Source organism: Berghia stephanieae, chromosome 11 (assembly GCF_034508935.2).
Source record: "Berghia stephanieae isolate SIO BIC M18660-M18661 chromosome 11, UCSD_Bste_1.3, whole genome shotgun sequence".
Lineage (NCBI taxonomy): Eukaryota > Metazoa > Mollusca > Gastropoda > Nudibranchia > Aeolidiidae > Berghia > Berghia stephanieae.
In genome coordinates this window covers 17,654,125-17,672,232 of record NC_088370.1, presented here as the reverse complement: position 1 = coordinate 17,672,232, position 18,108 = coordinate 17,654,125, and the positions used below count along the sequence as shown (strand labels likewise).

Here is an 18,108-nt window from a genome sequence, read left to right as displayed (position 1 = left end):
AGATATATGTGGCTAAGTCGTAAGACTTAAAAGACGCATAATTTAAAAAAAAAAAGAAAAACATTGGGATTTTTTTTTCTTCAATTCATAACATGTATGTGACCCATCTCCTATCCCTCCTCGTGCATTGCTGTATAAAGCGATGGTTCGAACCCCCTGATTGGGTGGTCGAGGAGTTCCGATAAAACCAGCAACCCGAGGAGGAGGAGGGTCTGGTAACTCCGGACTCGTTAGGGTAATGTCCTATAGCAACCCGTGTCAAGCAGGACATAACACAGGCGACTTTCTCTTCTTTATGATGACTGGAGATCAAACGCAATTTTTAACATTGCAAAAATTCCGAATGTTCCGTCTTTCTTATAATTTTAGTTCAAACTCAATCTTTTCCGAGTCAAAGTCATTCCCACATAAAACCGTTATGAGACGGGGGGGGGGGGGGGGGGGGGGGGGGGGGGGGGGGTGTTGTCACATATTTAGGGTTTTTCTTGTATATATACACACACATAGGTAAACTATTTTTTGATAATATAATCATGGATAGTTATCATCCACCCCGATATAGCATAATATACTGTAATTATAAATTATTATATATATAATGTAATACTTCTATATCTATCATCCGATATATTATGTGTATCTTAATATATTGCCATTCCAGAATAGAATGAAGGTTGAAAAGAACAAGGACAACAATTTAAAAATAAATAAAATCAAAATGCCTTTTGGCTTTGATTTATGGGAAGATGACTGAGCGAATAATCCATACGGAAGGCCCCGGCTTGATCCCCACTGGAGGCAATTTTGTTTTTTTGTCTTAACTAAGAAGGAAGTCCCAATAGCTCAGTTGGTAGAGCACTTCCCCGCACCACTCAAAGGGACCTAAATCAATCAAAGTTGTTATCCCGAGATTTTTTTTTATCCCCTGTTCACCTCGTACTAGCTAAATCTGTTAAATTTGTCTGAAAGTACTTTGAGATAGACAAGCATCCTATCAAAGGGTAACAAGCAATTGTTATTTCATGCTATAGTAACCGGGATAAGCTCGGGATCCATGGGCCTATTGGGGCTGAAGGACTATTTGAACAATAAATGTTCAACCCCATTTTATTTTACTTTGTGCCTGTGTCTGTGCATTGCTGTTGACACCCGGGTTAACTTGGGTCTTTTGTCCAGATAAATCCCCCCCCCCCCCCCCCCCCCCCCGCGAAAAAAAAATGTTTTCCTGTAGATGAAAAAAGGATATTTTTTTTAATCATACAGTTTATTCATTCATATATTCTCATAAATTGAAAATACACATTAAACTCCAAAGATTTAAAGCAAAAAGAAATAAATAAATACGTATTGAAATATTCGCGATCACAACTGTAGAGATTGTGTTGTGTATCATAGGATACTTGTAGACGAATAATAGCAATCTTTAATTGTTGAGTTGCCTACCTTTACTTTAAATCGCGAGTGCAAGAAAATCAAGGGACATTACTCGTACAATGTCATTAGAGCTATTGTTTATTATTGGGTTATGTCCCTTGCATCGTCTTTTTTCTTTCATTGTCGATTAGTTTAAAAATAAATACTCGCGTTGCGTTGAGATGGTGTAAGAAATGACACGAAAGACCAACACAGAAAATGCACAAAAAGTTCATATTACCCTACTTATTCATCTGAACTGTTTTTATAAAAGCTCTTCAAAATACACCATACATTCCAAATAGCAGTTTTTTTTAGGGAGCTTTTGTGACTCTATCATCATGCACAATGCGTTTCAAAATACACCATAAATTCCAAATAGCAGTTTTTTTAGGGAGCTTTTGTGACTCTATCATCATGCACAATGCGCTTCAAAATACACCATACATTCCAAATAGCAGTTTTTTTAGGGAGCTTTTGTGACTCTATCATCATGCACAATGCGTTTCAAAATACACCATACATTCCATATAGCAGACGGTATGAAATGATATTATCCATTTCATAAGGCTTTTTAAAATTTATGTATTTACACTCCCTCATTGCCTGTAAGCCCCGTTTATATACGACTCGAGTGAAATGAAAAGTCTGCCGTATTATTATTATTATTATTATTATTATTATTATTATTATCATCATTATTACTACTATTATTATTACAATCAATATCATTATTAATCACCATCATTTATCATCTTTCAACCACAATCATCTTCATTATCATTCTTGTTTGTTTGTTTTTTCATCCATTCAAAAGCAATTGATAACAGGTTATATAAGACAAAAACGTCATAACATAAAAACATTTTTATAATGCAACGGTCATAACGATCCGTTTCTTAAAATTTATAAAAGATTACTAAAAGAAGAATGTTTATCCTTTTATTATTATTATTAAAATTGTTAGAATAATTTGTTCAGAGATGTTATGACTATTATTGGCCAGTGGCCTAAAATGAACATTTGAATTTGAATTGAAGTGAACCTTAATCCCCCCCCCCCCCCAACATTTCCGTAACAAAAATTCGATGAATTGCTTTTAGTTCAAACAAAATAATAATTTAGATTGTTGAAGATTGAATCATCCAATCTTTTGTAGTCTTTGAGTTTGATAACCAGCAGTTTTAACACGTTCTTCATAATAATATATTTTGATCCTAATTAAAATACGGGCGGGATAATAATAATAATAATGATTATTATTATTAGTGATATAGCTGACTTGCCAATGTGCCGCCATAGATATAACACAAACTCCCTTTATTCTTTGTCTCGATTAAAATTACGGATCGGATAAAATTATATAGATACAGCTGATAATATGGTGCGCAAAATATAATTCATGGTTTTAGATATTCCAGTCAATTTTACCGTTTTGTATCTATTCTTTTTCAGTATTTGAGAATAGGGCATTATCATCTCGTACGATTTTTAACCAAAAAATCGAAAATTTATTGACCTCGAAGTACGATCTCGACGACTCGCTTGGTCTTTCGGCTTTTGGTGTCAATACAATTCCCGAAATTGGTCAAAAATGGTATAATATTATATGATAGATACAAATGAGAAAATGGAACATGAAGCTGCCCGTAAATCAAACCCTGAATATCAGTAATAAACAAAAAATGAATATAACAGCTTAAAAAGAAAATAAAAAAGAACATAATACCAAACACGGAACGTTTCGGGCCAAAAACCCTTCTTTAGCCAACAAGAAAAACCAAAAAAAAAAAAATAAACACATAAATACATTACTAAATTTCAGATAGACGACAGAGATATTTTGACGTAAAAAATACCTTTGTCGTCTATCTGGAATTTAGTAATGTTTTTATGTCTCTATTGTTTTTAGTTGTTGGCTGAGGTAGGGTTTTGAGCCCGAAACGTTCCGTGTTTTTTTTTTTTTTGGTGGTGTATTTCATTCTTATTTTAAGCTGTTATATTTATTTTTGTTCATTACATTATACAGTCCACAGCTTCTAGCAGCCTTTGTATCACTGAATATCGGTTGAATTAAGAATAAATAAAATGATTCTTGTCTACCATTTTAAAATCTAAATTTTCAAAAATGAATAAAGATGATATTGTACGGTAATATCTTTTATATTAACTCATATTCCAAGAAAATGTTGCTGATCAATATCAATACCAGGTTCATACATTTGGCCACAGTCGTTGTAGAAGATTTTAGATGATACGTTTATGGTTTTTAGATTTTAGTTTTTAAAACATATTTGGAACGTTTCGGCGTGCATTCTGAGAATAAAATAATAGCCTGTAGATAGTTTTGTTTCTTTGTTTTACATTACAAACATTTTGCCTTATTTCACTACATATTATATTATATTATATTCTATAATCTTCAATAAAGATGGAACATGTTACTCCCCTTAGAATCTCTGGCTTTGAGTTGGTCTGTGTATAATAATATTTACTGTCTTGGTGTCGACTTTCGACCTTCCATGCAAGGGGGGGGGGGGGGGCAGTATCTTCTATCCCCCTTTTTGAGTTCCTATAATATGATGATGATGAATATGACGACGACGACGACGATGCTGCTGATGACGATAATGACGACGACCATGACGATAATGATGGTGGTGATGAATACGATGATAATGATGACGACGATGATAAAACGCTTCAAAATCACGAACACACACATCGTAAATATCTAAACCTATTTCCTGGCCGCTATGGCCATGAGCTTGTTATTGTACACATCCGATTCCAGACACAACAACATGAACTTTGCCACATCCTGACGACTGATGTTCTGCGTCTCACAGTTCTCAACAACCTGGCCTTCCGACACCTGGAGTGGCTTTTCTGGAATAAAAAGAAATGTAGTGAGTAGGAAAGTGACAGAAGACAATCGAGAATAAAAATTTCGCGGCGGCGATGGGGCCTCGAACCGTTGCCATCGTCAACGTATAGATAGTATGCGCTTGGCGAAGAAGCTCATAACATTGCCATCCGGAAGTATAACGGACCAACACACAAAACTGTGTGTATCCATGAACGTTTATAGTCAGTTTAATACAGTTCAGTGAGCATTACTCATGAACGCGGATGGCAAAAAACAATAACAAAAACGTGAGTGACGTCATCTTCGAACTATCTATAGCCTGACACTGACCAACAAATGACGTCAACAGACAAGTCTTTGGTCGCAAAAGAAAACAAATAATGAGTTGTATTCAACAGTTCAACCAGTGAAATCACTTGTTTCCTTGACCTCTACCAACAACAAATCACGAGAAGATACAAAAACAAAAACAAAAAATGACGTCAAACTTTAAGTCTTAGTGGGTTCCAGTGTCAGGCTATAAGTTAACGATGGCGACGCTCGAACCCGCGACCTTAATGGTAAGACAACTCCGCCTGGCCGGGGAGAGCGTGAGTCTCCTGTATGAGCTATCCACAATCCCCAAAAAATGATCGCTTCTAACCCTAGTCTTTATTAGAGCCTTCTCTACCTGACTTCTTGAGGTCATGGGTTCAAACACACACAAACGCCGCGAAGTAAGTTGGCCAGCATTTTAAGCTTAATAGCCAATATTCTCAACACAAACATGTAACATTGAAACGATTGAGACATTGAGTATGCTCTGGTATTTGGGGTGAATTTTTAATTGCTCCTCTCACTTTTATGAAAAAAAGAATGTATCTAATGAACAACAACAAAGATATCCACTATAAAAGAATCAACATTGTCGTCACTCAGCTCTTTGTTATTGCTTTTAGACAGCCAGTTAGGTGAGTAGTTCTCACAAAATTATGATAAAAGTTGAAGGTCACACGATGTTGGTGCGTTATATCCGGCTGGTGGATGGTGTGAGTATTTTATCTAAACGCATACACTCGATTCAATCAGATTGATGCTTAAAGCGCTTTACAAGGGATCCCAAGCCAACAGTAACACTTAATATGTAGGACGAGACATGTCGCGTGTAAGGCGATATAACAAATATTTTCTGTCGACAAAGACAGCGCTCATACTCATGCCTCAAGGTAATCATTAAAACATAATCTCATCCTGTACAGAGTACAATGAACAAATACATTTAAATTGAGCTTTTATAAAGAGCAATATCCACAAAAAGTGCTCAAAGTATTTTACAAGGGGTCTCTGGCCAACAGTAGTACTTAACAATTAGGTCTAGACATGACGCCTGTTAGGCGATATTAGAATATTTTTTTTTGTCGGACAGAGACAAGGCTGTTAACGGCCAGGTACTCATTTTACACCTGAGTACGGTGAGAGGATGAGAATCAGGAGCCTTTTTCAAGGACTCAACTATGCGCTGAGCGAGGCTCGAACTCGGGACCTTCCGATCTGAAAGCGAGTGTCATACCACTAGACCACATAGCCGCACAGTGACTATTTATTGGCCTACACTAACGTCGAATCACTATGGATTGCAGCACGAGCTTGGGAAGACGACAGCATCAATAAAACAACTCTTTGACACCGTGTTCACCCCCGACATTAAACCAACCGTTTTGAGATCGTGGATCACACAATAAAATTCTCACTTTGAGAGCTTTTTCCTGCTTCATACATGTTGCGAACGTTCCAGGACGCAATTCGAACCTGCTTGTTTGGCGAAGATGTCATCGGGTGAGCAGAGTCCTTTCGGCTTTGTCTGTTGACCTTCAAAAATTCTGTCATTACAGAAACTCTTCTGTCGCCCAATAAAAAAAAAGGATTTCATTTGTTGGTCTTTGTTTCTGTAACAATTTGAGTTTTACGGAAGGGGTGTTAACCTTTTGACAACCCCCAACATGGAGGACCAGATGACTCAAAGAAAAAGAGAGAGTCACACACCATTAGCCGCCTATTTTTTACGACACGCTGGCTTGGCGTTGGACTATTCTTGAACCCTCTCTGTTGAAGGTCCCCGGACCCCACACGGGGTGCCTATTCGTAAAAGCCTTTATTTCCCCGCAGGTATTGCGGGTTCTCAACTAAAAAAAATAACAACAACAAAACCCAAAAAGACGAGTTTTTGTGTAGCGCAATATCCACTAAATGAGCTCAAAACCCTTGACATAGGGCCTCTGACGAACACCAACGCGTAACATGTACAACAAGACATGATGTCTGTTAGGCGCGATATTACAATATTTTTCCGACACAGAGACAACGCTGTTAATGGACAGGTACTCATTTTACACCCGAGTACTGTGAGAGAATGCGAGTAAAGAGCCTTTTTCAAAGACTCAACAATGCGCCAAGCGAGGCTCGAACCTAGAACTTTCCGATCCCAAAGCGAGTGTTATACCACAAGATCATATAGCCGCACTGGTCTAGTCTATAAGATGTAAAATATAGGGAATGAGATTGGCGGAAGAGTAGCGCCCCTTGATTGGACGTCACCGGCGGAAAAGTTATTAGAGAGAGAACGTCATGTTGGTTGTGCGCAAGCGTCTCTCATCCTCGCTTCCGGTGAAAGCGGCTTGAGACACTTCACCGAAAGCGAGGACGAGAGAGACGCATACGCAAAACCAAATTGACGTTCTCTCTGTAAGGTGACGTTCCAATCAAGGGACGCTACTCTTCTGCTAATTTCATTCCCTATTGTACTCACCACAGCTGGGATAGTTTTTGAGGTACGGGGGTTTGACAAACGTGTAGATGATAACCTGGCACTCCCCGGCCACAAAGTCCTCGAAATCTGCCAGGTTGGGCATGATGTGTCTGAGGTAGGTTGGGTGTAGGATCCATCGCATGAGGAACGGGAGGCCTGGATCATCTGAAGAAGAATGGGTCATTTGTTAGGCGGAAAATGAGTTTGAGGTGGTATCTAAGCCAGTGAAGAGGTCTAATCCAATACTCCAATGACAGATGATGATGATGATGATGATGATGTGATGATGATGGTGATTATTATTATTATTATTATTATTATTATTATTATTATTATTATTATTATTATTATTATTATTATTATTATTAGTATTATTATTATTAGTATTATCATTTTTATTATAATAATTGAGTTAAGCGGACCAAATTTTCGGAAAATGGGAACCACACCCCTTTTGATTTTCCTCAAACTTGGCTCAATTGAAGATACTTATGAGTCATGAAGAAAACCAAAATGTTCAGTTCAGAATATGGATATTTGAATTTTTTATAATTTTTTGAAATTTTGTCTCAAAACGTGTCAAAATCAAATTTTCAATCTTTTAAAACAATTATTTGAAGGAAAATGAAAATATTAATCAATTTTTGGAGTTATCTGCCCTTGAATATGGCTCCTCGTGCTGTTCGGCAAAACAAAGCATATATTCTGGATTTTCAATATTACACAATATTTTATTTAATTATTCAGATTAGTGAATTTATCTCTAGGAACAGCTATATATGATTAATTTTAAACATTGATGTATTTCACAAAAACAAACTGAATGCATTCCTTATGGTCCTTTAGTAATGCACCATTGTGTCTAAGTTCACAGAATTTTGATAAACCAATATCATATTGAGGGTAGGTATTATTTTTTTTTTTAATTCATCATGCAATTGATTCAAATTAACAAGTATGGAAATCTTTTGCACTTTAGTTTTTTTCTCCATCAATTGTGACTGAAACACAGTCATTCTTTCCAGGACACAGTCGCAAATATTCATTGTTGTTATAAAAATTCAATTAACTTTCCTTTAATCCCATCTGCCATTCTTTGACCTCTTTTAGAATCAGGTTCGGCAAAATGTCCTTTCTCCTTCTTTAACTTTATCACGTTTTATACAAACTATTTTTGACTGGAGAACATTCATTATTATTATTATTATTATTATTATTATTATTATTATTATTATTATTATTATTATTATTATTATTATTATTATTATTATTATCATTATTATTATCATTATTATTATTATTATTATTATTATTATTATTATTATTATTATTATTATTATTATTATCATTATTATTATTATTTTTATTATTATTATTATTATTATTATTATTATTATATTATTATTATTATTATTATTATTATTATTATTATTATTATTATTATTATTATTATTATTTTATTATTATTATTATTATTATTTCTGTTATAATTGCTGTTATAATTACAATTATAATTGCTTTATAATTGATCTTACTATTCCTTTAGGTTATCCATCTATCTATCTATCGATATATATATATATATATATATATATATATATATATATATATATATATATATATATATATATATATATACGAGTACAAATATATAATTTTGAGTCTTTATCTGACTATGAAAATAACTATAAATGTATTCATCTATTTTAAATTTAAGAAAACATCATCTCATTATATTTTTATTTATTCTTCTATCGTGTAGAGACCACAGTTACACCAACACATTAGTTATAACATAGAAAAGCGGGTGTGTTACCTTTGGTTCCCCATGACGTGACAAAAATCAACCTCTTCACTCCACTTTCTCTCATGGCGGTCACTGCTGCCTTGCCTACAACGGTGTAAATATCAACGGGGTTGAACATGCCACCCTTGGTTCCGATGGCCGACAGTACAGCATCGCAACCACTGAACGGTTCTACCAGTTGGGCGGAATCCTTCAGATCGGCAACAACGACCTGCCAGGAGGAAGATTGTTTTTATGTTTGTTTTTAAGGGTTTTACAGTCATTTCAACGCCAGGAAGAAAATGGGATAGTAGAAAAAGTTATAGATAGTATGCGCTTGGCTAAGACGCTCACAACATTGCCATCCGGAAGTATAACGGACCAACACACAAAACTATGTGTAACCTTAAACATTTATAGATTGGTTAATAAAGTGATCATTACAAACATGGGTGGCAACAAACAATAACAAAAGCCCTAGTGACGCTATCTTCGTTCTATCTATAGATTTACAATTAAAGCACCAGATGAAGGGGAATTATGGTACAAATAGGAAACATATATCGATTTTAAGAACATACTTTCATTGTGCATTGTTTGAAATGATCTAAAAGTCTCATCCAGACACACGCAAATGATCCCACTGAGAGGAATAAACTGAAATGCTTACATTATACATTCAACACAAATGTAAAATAAGTCCAGAAAGATGATTTACAATGAAAAAGAAAATCCCCTCCCAAAACTAAGACTATACATTTCACTGTTTCCCTCTCAACCAAGGACTCCGACAAAGGGCAGGACAAAACACAAGTAATTTCATTCAAAGACAAAGACAAAAAAAGCAACTCAGAAAAGAGATATAGGGGTATAGAAGACAGTAATCGACCTCCCTGTCCAATGTGGGAGGTCAGGAAACCCACTCAAATCGACCTCCCTGCCCACTGTGGGAGGTCAGGAACCCCACTTAGGGAGGAAGATTGATTGATGGTAATACTGGATAACTGGGGTCCCGATAAGTCAGTTGGTAGGGCACTAAGTTCACACACGAGGAGATTGGCAACGATTGGGGTGCAGCTGAATTTTTATTCAATTCTGATCGCTTTGCCCACCGAGCATAAGTAGGTACTACTTTGCGTTAGATAAGTATCCTATCCAAAGGATAGTAAGTAATTGCTAATGAGCAAAAGTCCCAGGTTTGAAAGTTTTTGCCAAGATGTGGGTCATTTAAATGGATCGATATTTGAAGGACGGGTTTTCTGGCCAAATTTTTAATTATGTTTTTTTTCCAAAGTGCGGCAGTGTTGTTATATATTTAGAAGGGGAGGGAGAGGAGGCTTCTCTCTGTTATGTTGTTTGTTTTTAAACATTTTGTTGTTGTTGTTTTGTTTTTGTTTTTTGTTTTTGTTATTTTTGTTTATTTTGAATTCACTATGGTTGAGTTTATATTAATACAAGCGACATGATGCTGAGAAGAGGGCTAAAGTCTGTATCTCGTCTTGTAAAGAGAAGATAATGGTGGTGGAAATACCATGACATATCCACCGAATGAACCATGATGCTATAGAAGATAGTATGCGTTTGGCTAAGAAGCTCACAACATTGCCACCCGGAAGTATAACGGGCCAACACACAAAACTCCTTGTAACCAAGAACTTTTTAAATCTGGATAATTCAGATAAGTGAGAATTACTCATAAACGCGGATGGCAAAAAAAACAAAAAACAAAAAAAAAAAAAAAACCCATAACAATGGCCGGAGTGACGTCAATTTCATTCTATCTATACCGAAGGTCGCCCTCAGATGGGCCAAAACGGGGATTAACTCATTCAATCCTAGAGATTTTTGCTACTTTTCAAAACTGGAAAAAGTGTATTGAAAATGAACATGTACATAGATTGTTTTATTCAACTACGATTAACATTCAAAAACTAAAAACAATAGCTTTGATTCTACGCCTATAATTTGTCTCGGAAAAATGTAATAAATAGGCATGGGGTAAAAGTAACCCAGGTAAATTACATATATAGTCGGTGTTGGGGTTGACAGAGTTAAGGAGGAGAGGGAGACCCGTGGAGACTTGAAGGAGGACACTGGAGCGTGACATGAAGACCCGGAAGTGGACGTGAGGAGAGATGTCAATGTCAAAGACAGCAACAGACTAAACCGTGATAGTTGGAGATCTACTGTGTCGACCCTATGTGCAACTGAAGCACCAAGAGGATAAGTAAGTAAGTAAGTAAGTAAGTAAGTAAGTAAGTAAGTAAGTAAGTAAGTAAGTAAGTAATATTAATACAACGTCTCAGATTGAATAAAAAAATATAAGTTTGTACTTTCATATCATTTTAATTCTAAATTCACTTTGAGGGGGAGGGGGGGGGGGGGGGGGTTCTATTCGACATGTACATATTATTATATGCAGGTCTGACTTCAGAACCCACTTATGGGCCTAGTTTATCATTGTTGCAATGGATATGGATCATCTTTTTCATATTTCCATTACAACAATGAGCTCATAATGAATTGGGTTATCAGACCTGCAAATAAGTGCACGTCGGTTTTATTCATTCTGACATAATACCGCTTTGTGACAACGGGTCAACGTATTGTCACTATGTGGACTGTGGTATAACTCTCGCCGTCAAGATAAACACTTCAAAAACCGTGGCCACTGCATTCCACCTATGCAGTGCTTGGCACACCCGCAAACTGAATGTCCTAGTCGGGGACCAGCCACTCCCATATGATCCGCATCCAAAATATCTAGGGGTGACATTGGATCGCAGCCTTACCTATCAGGTGCATCTCGAAGGGGTTGCCCGGAAGATAGAGAAACGGAATAGTCTTCTAGGGAAGCTGGCGGGATCGACTTGGGGAGCCAGCCAGGCGCTCCTGAGATCGTCCGCCTTGGCACTATGCTATTCCACCGCGGAGTATTGCGCTCCAGTGTGGGGTAGAAGCAGAAACGTTGAGAAAGTGGATGTAAAACTTCGCAAGTCGATGCACATAGTGTCAGGAACGCTAGCAACAACTCCTAGAGAATGGGGCCCGATAATGGCAGCGATCCAGCCCCCCGATGTCCGGATGGTGACGATTACGGGAAACTGGCTGAGTAAGATCAAAGAGAGAGGGAATGGGGATACCCCTCTGATGCGCATAATGGACGGTGCCCCCGTTTCGAGCCGAAATATGTCCCGGCAACCCTTGTACGCAGAATCCCTGACTACGTCGAGAGCTGTATATACGAGATGGAAGTCGGTTTGGACGAATTCAATCCCTCGTGGGGGCGGGGACCCACACTCCTCTAAGCTTGGTGAGAAGTTGCCAGGCTTTGATACCAGTAAGAGGAGACATTGGGTGGCTGCGAATCGGCTTCGGTCGAGTGCGTTACATCGATGGGGTCTTACTACCTGTCCAATATGTACCCGCTGTGGGCAAGAACCTGAGACGGCAGAGCATCTAGTCGAACGGTGTGTTGTGACGATGCTACCCGGCGGGTTCGCGACGGTGCACGAATGCGGACCGGACTTTGCTGATTGGGTCGATCGTCATAACATAGTAGTGTGAGAACCATAAGAGGCTGCTGTCGTCAACAGGAAGATCTTGGGTTCAAGACCCGCTCTGAGCGGTGCACGATTGAGTCCTTGGAAAAGGCTCTTTACTCACATTCGCACCGTAATCAGGTGTAAAAATGAGTACCTGACCATTAACAATGAAGTCTGTGTCTTTAAAAATATTGCAATATCGCCTAGCAGGTGTTATGTTTCGTCCTACGTGTTAAGTGTTGATGTTGATTCGGCACCCCGTATATAGCGCTTTGAGCACATTCACGGATATTGCCCTATACTAATGTTCTATTTATTGTGTGCTGTTTTGTTGTCTTTTTTTGTTGTTGTAATTTTGAAAATAACTCATCAAAGAATTGACGAAACCAAAACTGGCCGTTTTCTATATGACGTACCTTCAAGTTCTCATGCTGTGTTGTCAGCTTGTCAGGGTTCCGAACCACAGCCACCACGTTGTAACCTTTGGCCAATGCCTCTGAGACCACGAATTGTCCAGTCGGGCCTGTGGCCCCAATGACTGCTAATTTCATCTCTGGGGTCGATAGAAGTAATGATATATATGTTTTAAAATGTGTTAACTCCATCCTTACTGACCGTTTTAAAGATTTTTTTCCAAAAATAATGCAGTAGTAGTAGTAGTAGTAGTAGTAGTAGTAGTAGTAGTAGTAGTAGTAGTAGTAGTAGTAGTAGTAGTAGTAGTAGCAGGGGTATTATTATTATTATTATTATTATTATTATTATTATATTATTATTATTATGATTATTAAGTATAGTAGTAGTAGTAGTAGTAGTAGTAGTAGTAGTAGTAGTAGTAGTAGTAGTAGTAGTAGTAGTAGTAGTAGTAGTAGTAGTAGTAGTAGTAATGAAGGTAGTAGTAGTAGTGAAGGTAGTAGTAGTAGTAATGGTGGTGGCGGTGGTGGTAGTAGTAGTATTAGTAGAAGTAGGAGTATTAGTAGTAGTAGTAGTAGCAGTGAAGGTAGTAGTAGTAGTGAAGGTAGTAGTAGTAGTAGTAGTAGTAGTAGTAGTAGTAGTAGTAGTAGTAGTAGTAGTAGTAGTAGTAGTAGTAGTATTATTATTATTATTATAGTAGTAGTAGTAGTAGTAGTAGTAGTATAGTAGTAGTAGTAGTAGTAGTGAAGGTAGTAGTAGTAGTGAAGGTAGTAGTAGTAGTGAAGGTAGTAGTAGTAGTAGTAATGGTGGTGGCGGTGGTGGTAGTAGTAGTAGTAGTATTAGTAGAAGTAGGAGTATTAGTAGTAGTAGTAGTAGTAGTAGTAGTAGTAGTAGTAGTAGTAGTAGTATAGTAGTAGTAGTAGTAGTAGTAGTAGTATGTAGTAGTGGCAGTAGTAGTAGTAGTAGTAGTAGTAGTAGTAGTAGTAGTAGTAGTAGTAGTAGTAGTAGTAGTAGTACCTAACCAGCACAGAACAACTTTTTATTCTCAAATTCATGAGAAATAAGTAGGCATACTAGATAGATATCATATGTTTGTGTTGCTTATTAAACTTCATGATACAACGAATTTTCATACAAATTTTTAATGTGCAAACTCTAAATCTGATAAGGCAATAAATGTTCCTTGTATCCTAACAGATGTGACGATTTTTCTGTTGTTGGTAAGGAGAGGGCTAAAACCATTGCAGTCTTTTGAGTGTTAGCAACTGCTATTCTATAGTAGGGGGGAATCTATATATTATATAGAAGACAGTAAGTCCAATGGGATTTTAGTAGTTGTAAAGATGGTGGTGGTAGTAGTAGTAGTAGTAGTAGTAGTAGTAGTAGTAGTAGTAGTAGTAGTAGTAGTAGTAGAAGTAGAAGTAGTAGTAGTAGTAGTAGTAGTAGTAGTAGTAGTAGTAGTAGTAGTAGTAGTAGTAGTAGTAGTGGTGTGTAGTAGTAGTAGTAGTAGTAGTGGTGTAGTAGTAGTAGTAGTAGTAGTAGTAGTAGTAGTAGTAGTAGTAGTAGTAGTAGATAGTAGTAGTAGATAGTAGTAGTAGTAGTAGTAGTAGTAGTGGTAGTAGTAGTAGTAGTAGTAGTTAGTAGTAGTAGTATAGTAGTATAGTAGTAGTAGTGTAGTAGTAGTAGTAGTAGTATAAGTAGTATAATAGTAGTAGTAGTAGTAGTAGTATGTATAGTAGTAGTAGTAGTAGTAGTAGTAGTAGTAGTAGTAATAATAGTAGTAGTAGTAGTAGTAGTAGTAGTAGTAGTAGTAGTAGTAGTAGTAGTAGTAGTAGTAGTCGTAGTTGTAGTAAAGTACCACTTTGACAATACAGTTAACGCTTACTTTGTTACATGGTTTATTCGTTCGGTGAGGCATCTTCCCTCCAATATCTCACTCGACTCCTGTGTCGATCCGATGAGAATCTAACCGAAATTAGTGACAGATAATTAAGAGCTCCAGTGCAATAACAAGACGCAAGTGAGGCAACTTGTAGGTTTTATGAAATTTAAACATGCATTAATTACATGCAAAATGCATGAGGAATAATTGATGCATCGTGAAGCGCAATGAGCATGGTGACAACCTAGAAGAAATCAATGTTGTCAATATCTATTCATATTCAATGTTTTTTGTAAAGTTTATTACCATTTTCCCTACCTTGTTTCTGTGCGATTTACCCTAGGTCACCCAGGAATAGCCAACACATGCATAAAATGCATACACAATACACACTTATCAATATAGGACACAGCTCGCTTCCGCTCACTGACTGAACACACTCAACCATGAACGACGACACATCGTGATCAAGGCCGTAGAATGTTGATAATAGTGCCTTGGGTTTCTTTCTGTGCTGTTTTGAGTTCATTGCCCTCAAGTGATAAAACACTATTTTTGTCCATTTTTACTACACATTGAAATTTACTTCGGGAGGCCTTCCCAAAGCTCCTACATCCCCAGTATTCTTGTTCTAGTAAGGGGTTTGGGAGGGGGAAAACGTTTTTTTTTATAATGTTCTAGTTGGGGTTTTTAAAAGTTTTCCCCCCTCCCAAACCCCCTACTAGAACATAATAAAAAACAAGAATACTGGGGATGTAGGAGCTTTCGGAAGGCCTCCGTTTACTTCATATGTCATTCCGTTATTCGGGGACAACGTGACTCAGCGTTCGGTCCTAGCTTCGTACCCAAAAGGTATCGAGTTCAACTACCCGCCTCGTTGTGTGTCCTTAAGCAAGTCACATCGCCCTAGCTAACTTTGCGGCACTGCACTGCGGCTAACGTTGTTTTTAGACAGCCATTTCGGTTATTAGTTCTAACTGAAATGTATCAGAGTACAGCTGTATTGATGCGATGCGTTTAGGTAAAATACACACAACATCCGTCAGCCAGGTTAAACACACAAGATATGTGTAATCTTCAACGTTTACAGTCTGAGTGATATAACTTAGTGAGAACTAATCACGAACATGCGGTCTCAAAATAATACCAAAGAGCTGACTGACGTCAACTTTGTTCCGTCTATAAACGTTAAAAGCTACACATATATTTGTGTATTGATACGGTTCATCTGGCGAGGAGAATAGGTGAATGCTTTTATCTAATCGGGCTGATGATTTCTAATAACTCATTTTGACTGTCTTAAAACCTTTCGCTTCCAAATCATCCCTTCTATATGCCTCGGCTGCCCCAATAACCGTCTATGTAAATTTGACGGAATGCTCTTGGAATCTACACCTATTCCCTATTTGAATCAATTCCTCTTTGTCTTACTTTTTCTTGAGTGCTTTGATTTTAAATCTATAATGTTTTGACTATTCCATTTACTTCTTTATACCGGCACCGTAAAACCCCTAAAAACAAAGAAACAAGACAAACTAGGCCCAAAAGTGCGTTCGGATGTCAAACCTGCATATATAATAAACACGTCAAATGAAACCCAAATGGCATCGGTGTTACTACTCCCTTGGTAAAAAATGGAAAGACTCGATTACTTGTGTAAGAGTTAGTAAGTACAATGAGGCGATTGCGATTGTAGGGACAATAACTAGTGGTACCATTACATGAAGGCGACGAGGGGGGGGGGGGGGGGGGGGGGGGGGGCTAGTCCTCATTTCGAGAACACTTCTGATTGTTTGGGCTTTGCAAACAATAATATAATATCCAGTTACAGGGGCAGAGTGGTGACTCAGCGGTACTGTCTTTGCGTCGTACTCGAAAAGTAAAAAGTTCGATTATCCGCCACTGTGCTGTGTGCCCTTGAGCAAGTCACCTCGCTCTAACTCAATAAGCGGCGCTCCACCCCGACCAAAGAAGCCTGGGTCGATAAATAACTAAAAGAGCGTTTATATAGAGCAATATTTACTAAACGTGCTCAAAGCGCTTTAGAAGGGGTCCCTGACCAACAACAACAGCAACACGTAACATGTAGAACGAGACGTGACATGACGCCTGTTAGGCGACATTACACTTTTTTTCCGACATAAACAACGCTGTTAACGGCTAAGTACTCATTTACACCTGAGTGCGGTGAGAGAATGTTAGTAAATAATCTTTTCCAAGGACTCAACTATGCTCCGAGCGAGGATCGAACCCAAGACATTCGGATCCGAAAGCGATTGTCATACCACAAGACCACATCGATTGCACGGTAATTCCAGTTTTACCTTGGAATAGAAAACGTTTAGTCTTGACAGCCGAGCTGTGACAGTCCTGCTAACTTTATAAAATGTGACCCATCGTCTCAAAACGGTATTATGTCGTAACGATCCATATTCTTAAAAGCCGAATTAAATGTTAAACTGGTCAAAAATATAAATTGTTGGCATTAGCACCCAAAAATATGGTGTCCATTCTCCTCAATAAAACATACAAACTCAACAGAAGGCTGATATTTCTGGCTATGCATTCAATTTTCAATATCTTAGCCATCCCGACTTAATACCGTTTTGAGGCGAAGGGTCACAAATGTCAAAACTGACAACTCTTGCCCCGCACACTTTTCGTAACAAATTCCTAAAATTCCAAAAAAAAAAATGTGACCCTTCGTCTCGAAACGGTATTATGTCGGATGGTTCCCGAAAAGTGAATTTAGAATTAAATTGATAGTAAATACCAATTTTTGAGCTTTTACATTATCAAAAATTGTGTTCATTCTATTGCATAACATTGTGAGATATTGTCTTCCTTCTCGTACATAACATTGTGAGAAATTCACTTCATTCTCTTACATAACAGTGTGAGAAATAATCGTCATTCTCTTACATAACATTGTGACAAATTGTTTTCATTCACCAACATAACATTGCGTGAAGATGTCTTCTTTCCCCAACATAACATTGTGAGAAAGTGTCTTCATTCTCTAACATAACATTGTGATAAACTGTCTTCATTCTCTACATAAATTGTGAGAAATTGTCACCATTCTCTTACATAACATTGTGAGGAATTGTCATCATTCTCTTACACAAAATTGAGAGAAATTGTCTTCATTCTCCAACATAACATTGCGAGAAATTGTCTTCATTTTCTTACATAACATTGTAAGAAATGTCTTCATTCTCTGACATAACATTGTAAGTAATTGCCCTCATTCTCTTTAATAACATTGTGAGTAATTGTCTTCATTCTCTGACATTACGGTGTGAGAAATAATCTTCATTCTCTTACATAACATTGTGACAAATTGTCTTCATTCACCAACATAACATTGCGTAAAGATGTCTTCTTTCCCCAACATAACATTGTGAGAAATTGTCT

The 18,108-nt window shown here is 37.3% G+C and overlaps 1 protein-coding gene across 2 annotated transcripts; it reads right to left on the bottom strand.

Annotated features, from left to right (window-relative positions):
* Positions 1-1,243: 1,243 nt before the first annotated feature.
* LOC144957340 (flavin reductase (NADPH)-like) lies at positions 1,244-15,162 on the bottom strand. 2 transcript variants are annotated; one of them, XM_078888507.1, is made up of 5 exons: positions 15,010-15,162; positions 12,815-12,951; positions 8,884-9,085; positions 7,068-7,232; positions 1,244-4,302 (listed from the first exon to the last, which is right to left on the bottom strand). In XM_078888507.1, the coding sequence occupies exons 2-5, from the start codon at positions 12,947-12,949 to the stop codon at positions 4,154-4,156; spliced, it is 651 nt and encodes a 216-aa protein (XP_078744633.1). In that variant the 5' UTR covers positions 12,950-12,951; positions 15,010-15,162; the 3' UTR covers positions 1,244-4,153. The 2 variants fall into 2 exon arrangements, with proteins under 2 accessions (XP_078744633.1, XP_078744634.1); XM_078888508.1 differs by lacking the exon at positions 15,010-15,162 and adding an exon at positions 14,695-14,849.
* Between the last annotated feature and the right edge of the window lie 2,946 nt (positions 15,163-18,108).

Coding starts and splice junctions, on each gene's coding strand:
- LOC144957340 (XM_078888507.1), bottom strand. CDS start 12,949: ATGAAATTAGCAGTCATTGGGGCCACAGGCCCGACTGGACAATTCGTG. Junction 9,086..12,814: donor CACAGCATGAGAACTTGAAG/GTACGTCATATA, acceptor TCCTCCTGGCAG/GTCGTTGTTGCCGATCTGAA. Junction 4,303..7,067: donor CAAAAACTATCCCAGCTGTG/GTGAGTACAATA, acceptor TTTTTATTCCAG/AAAAGCCACTCCAGGTGTCG.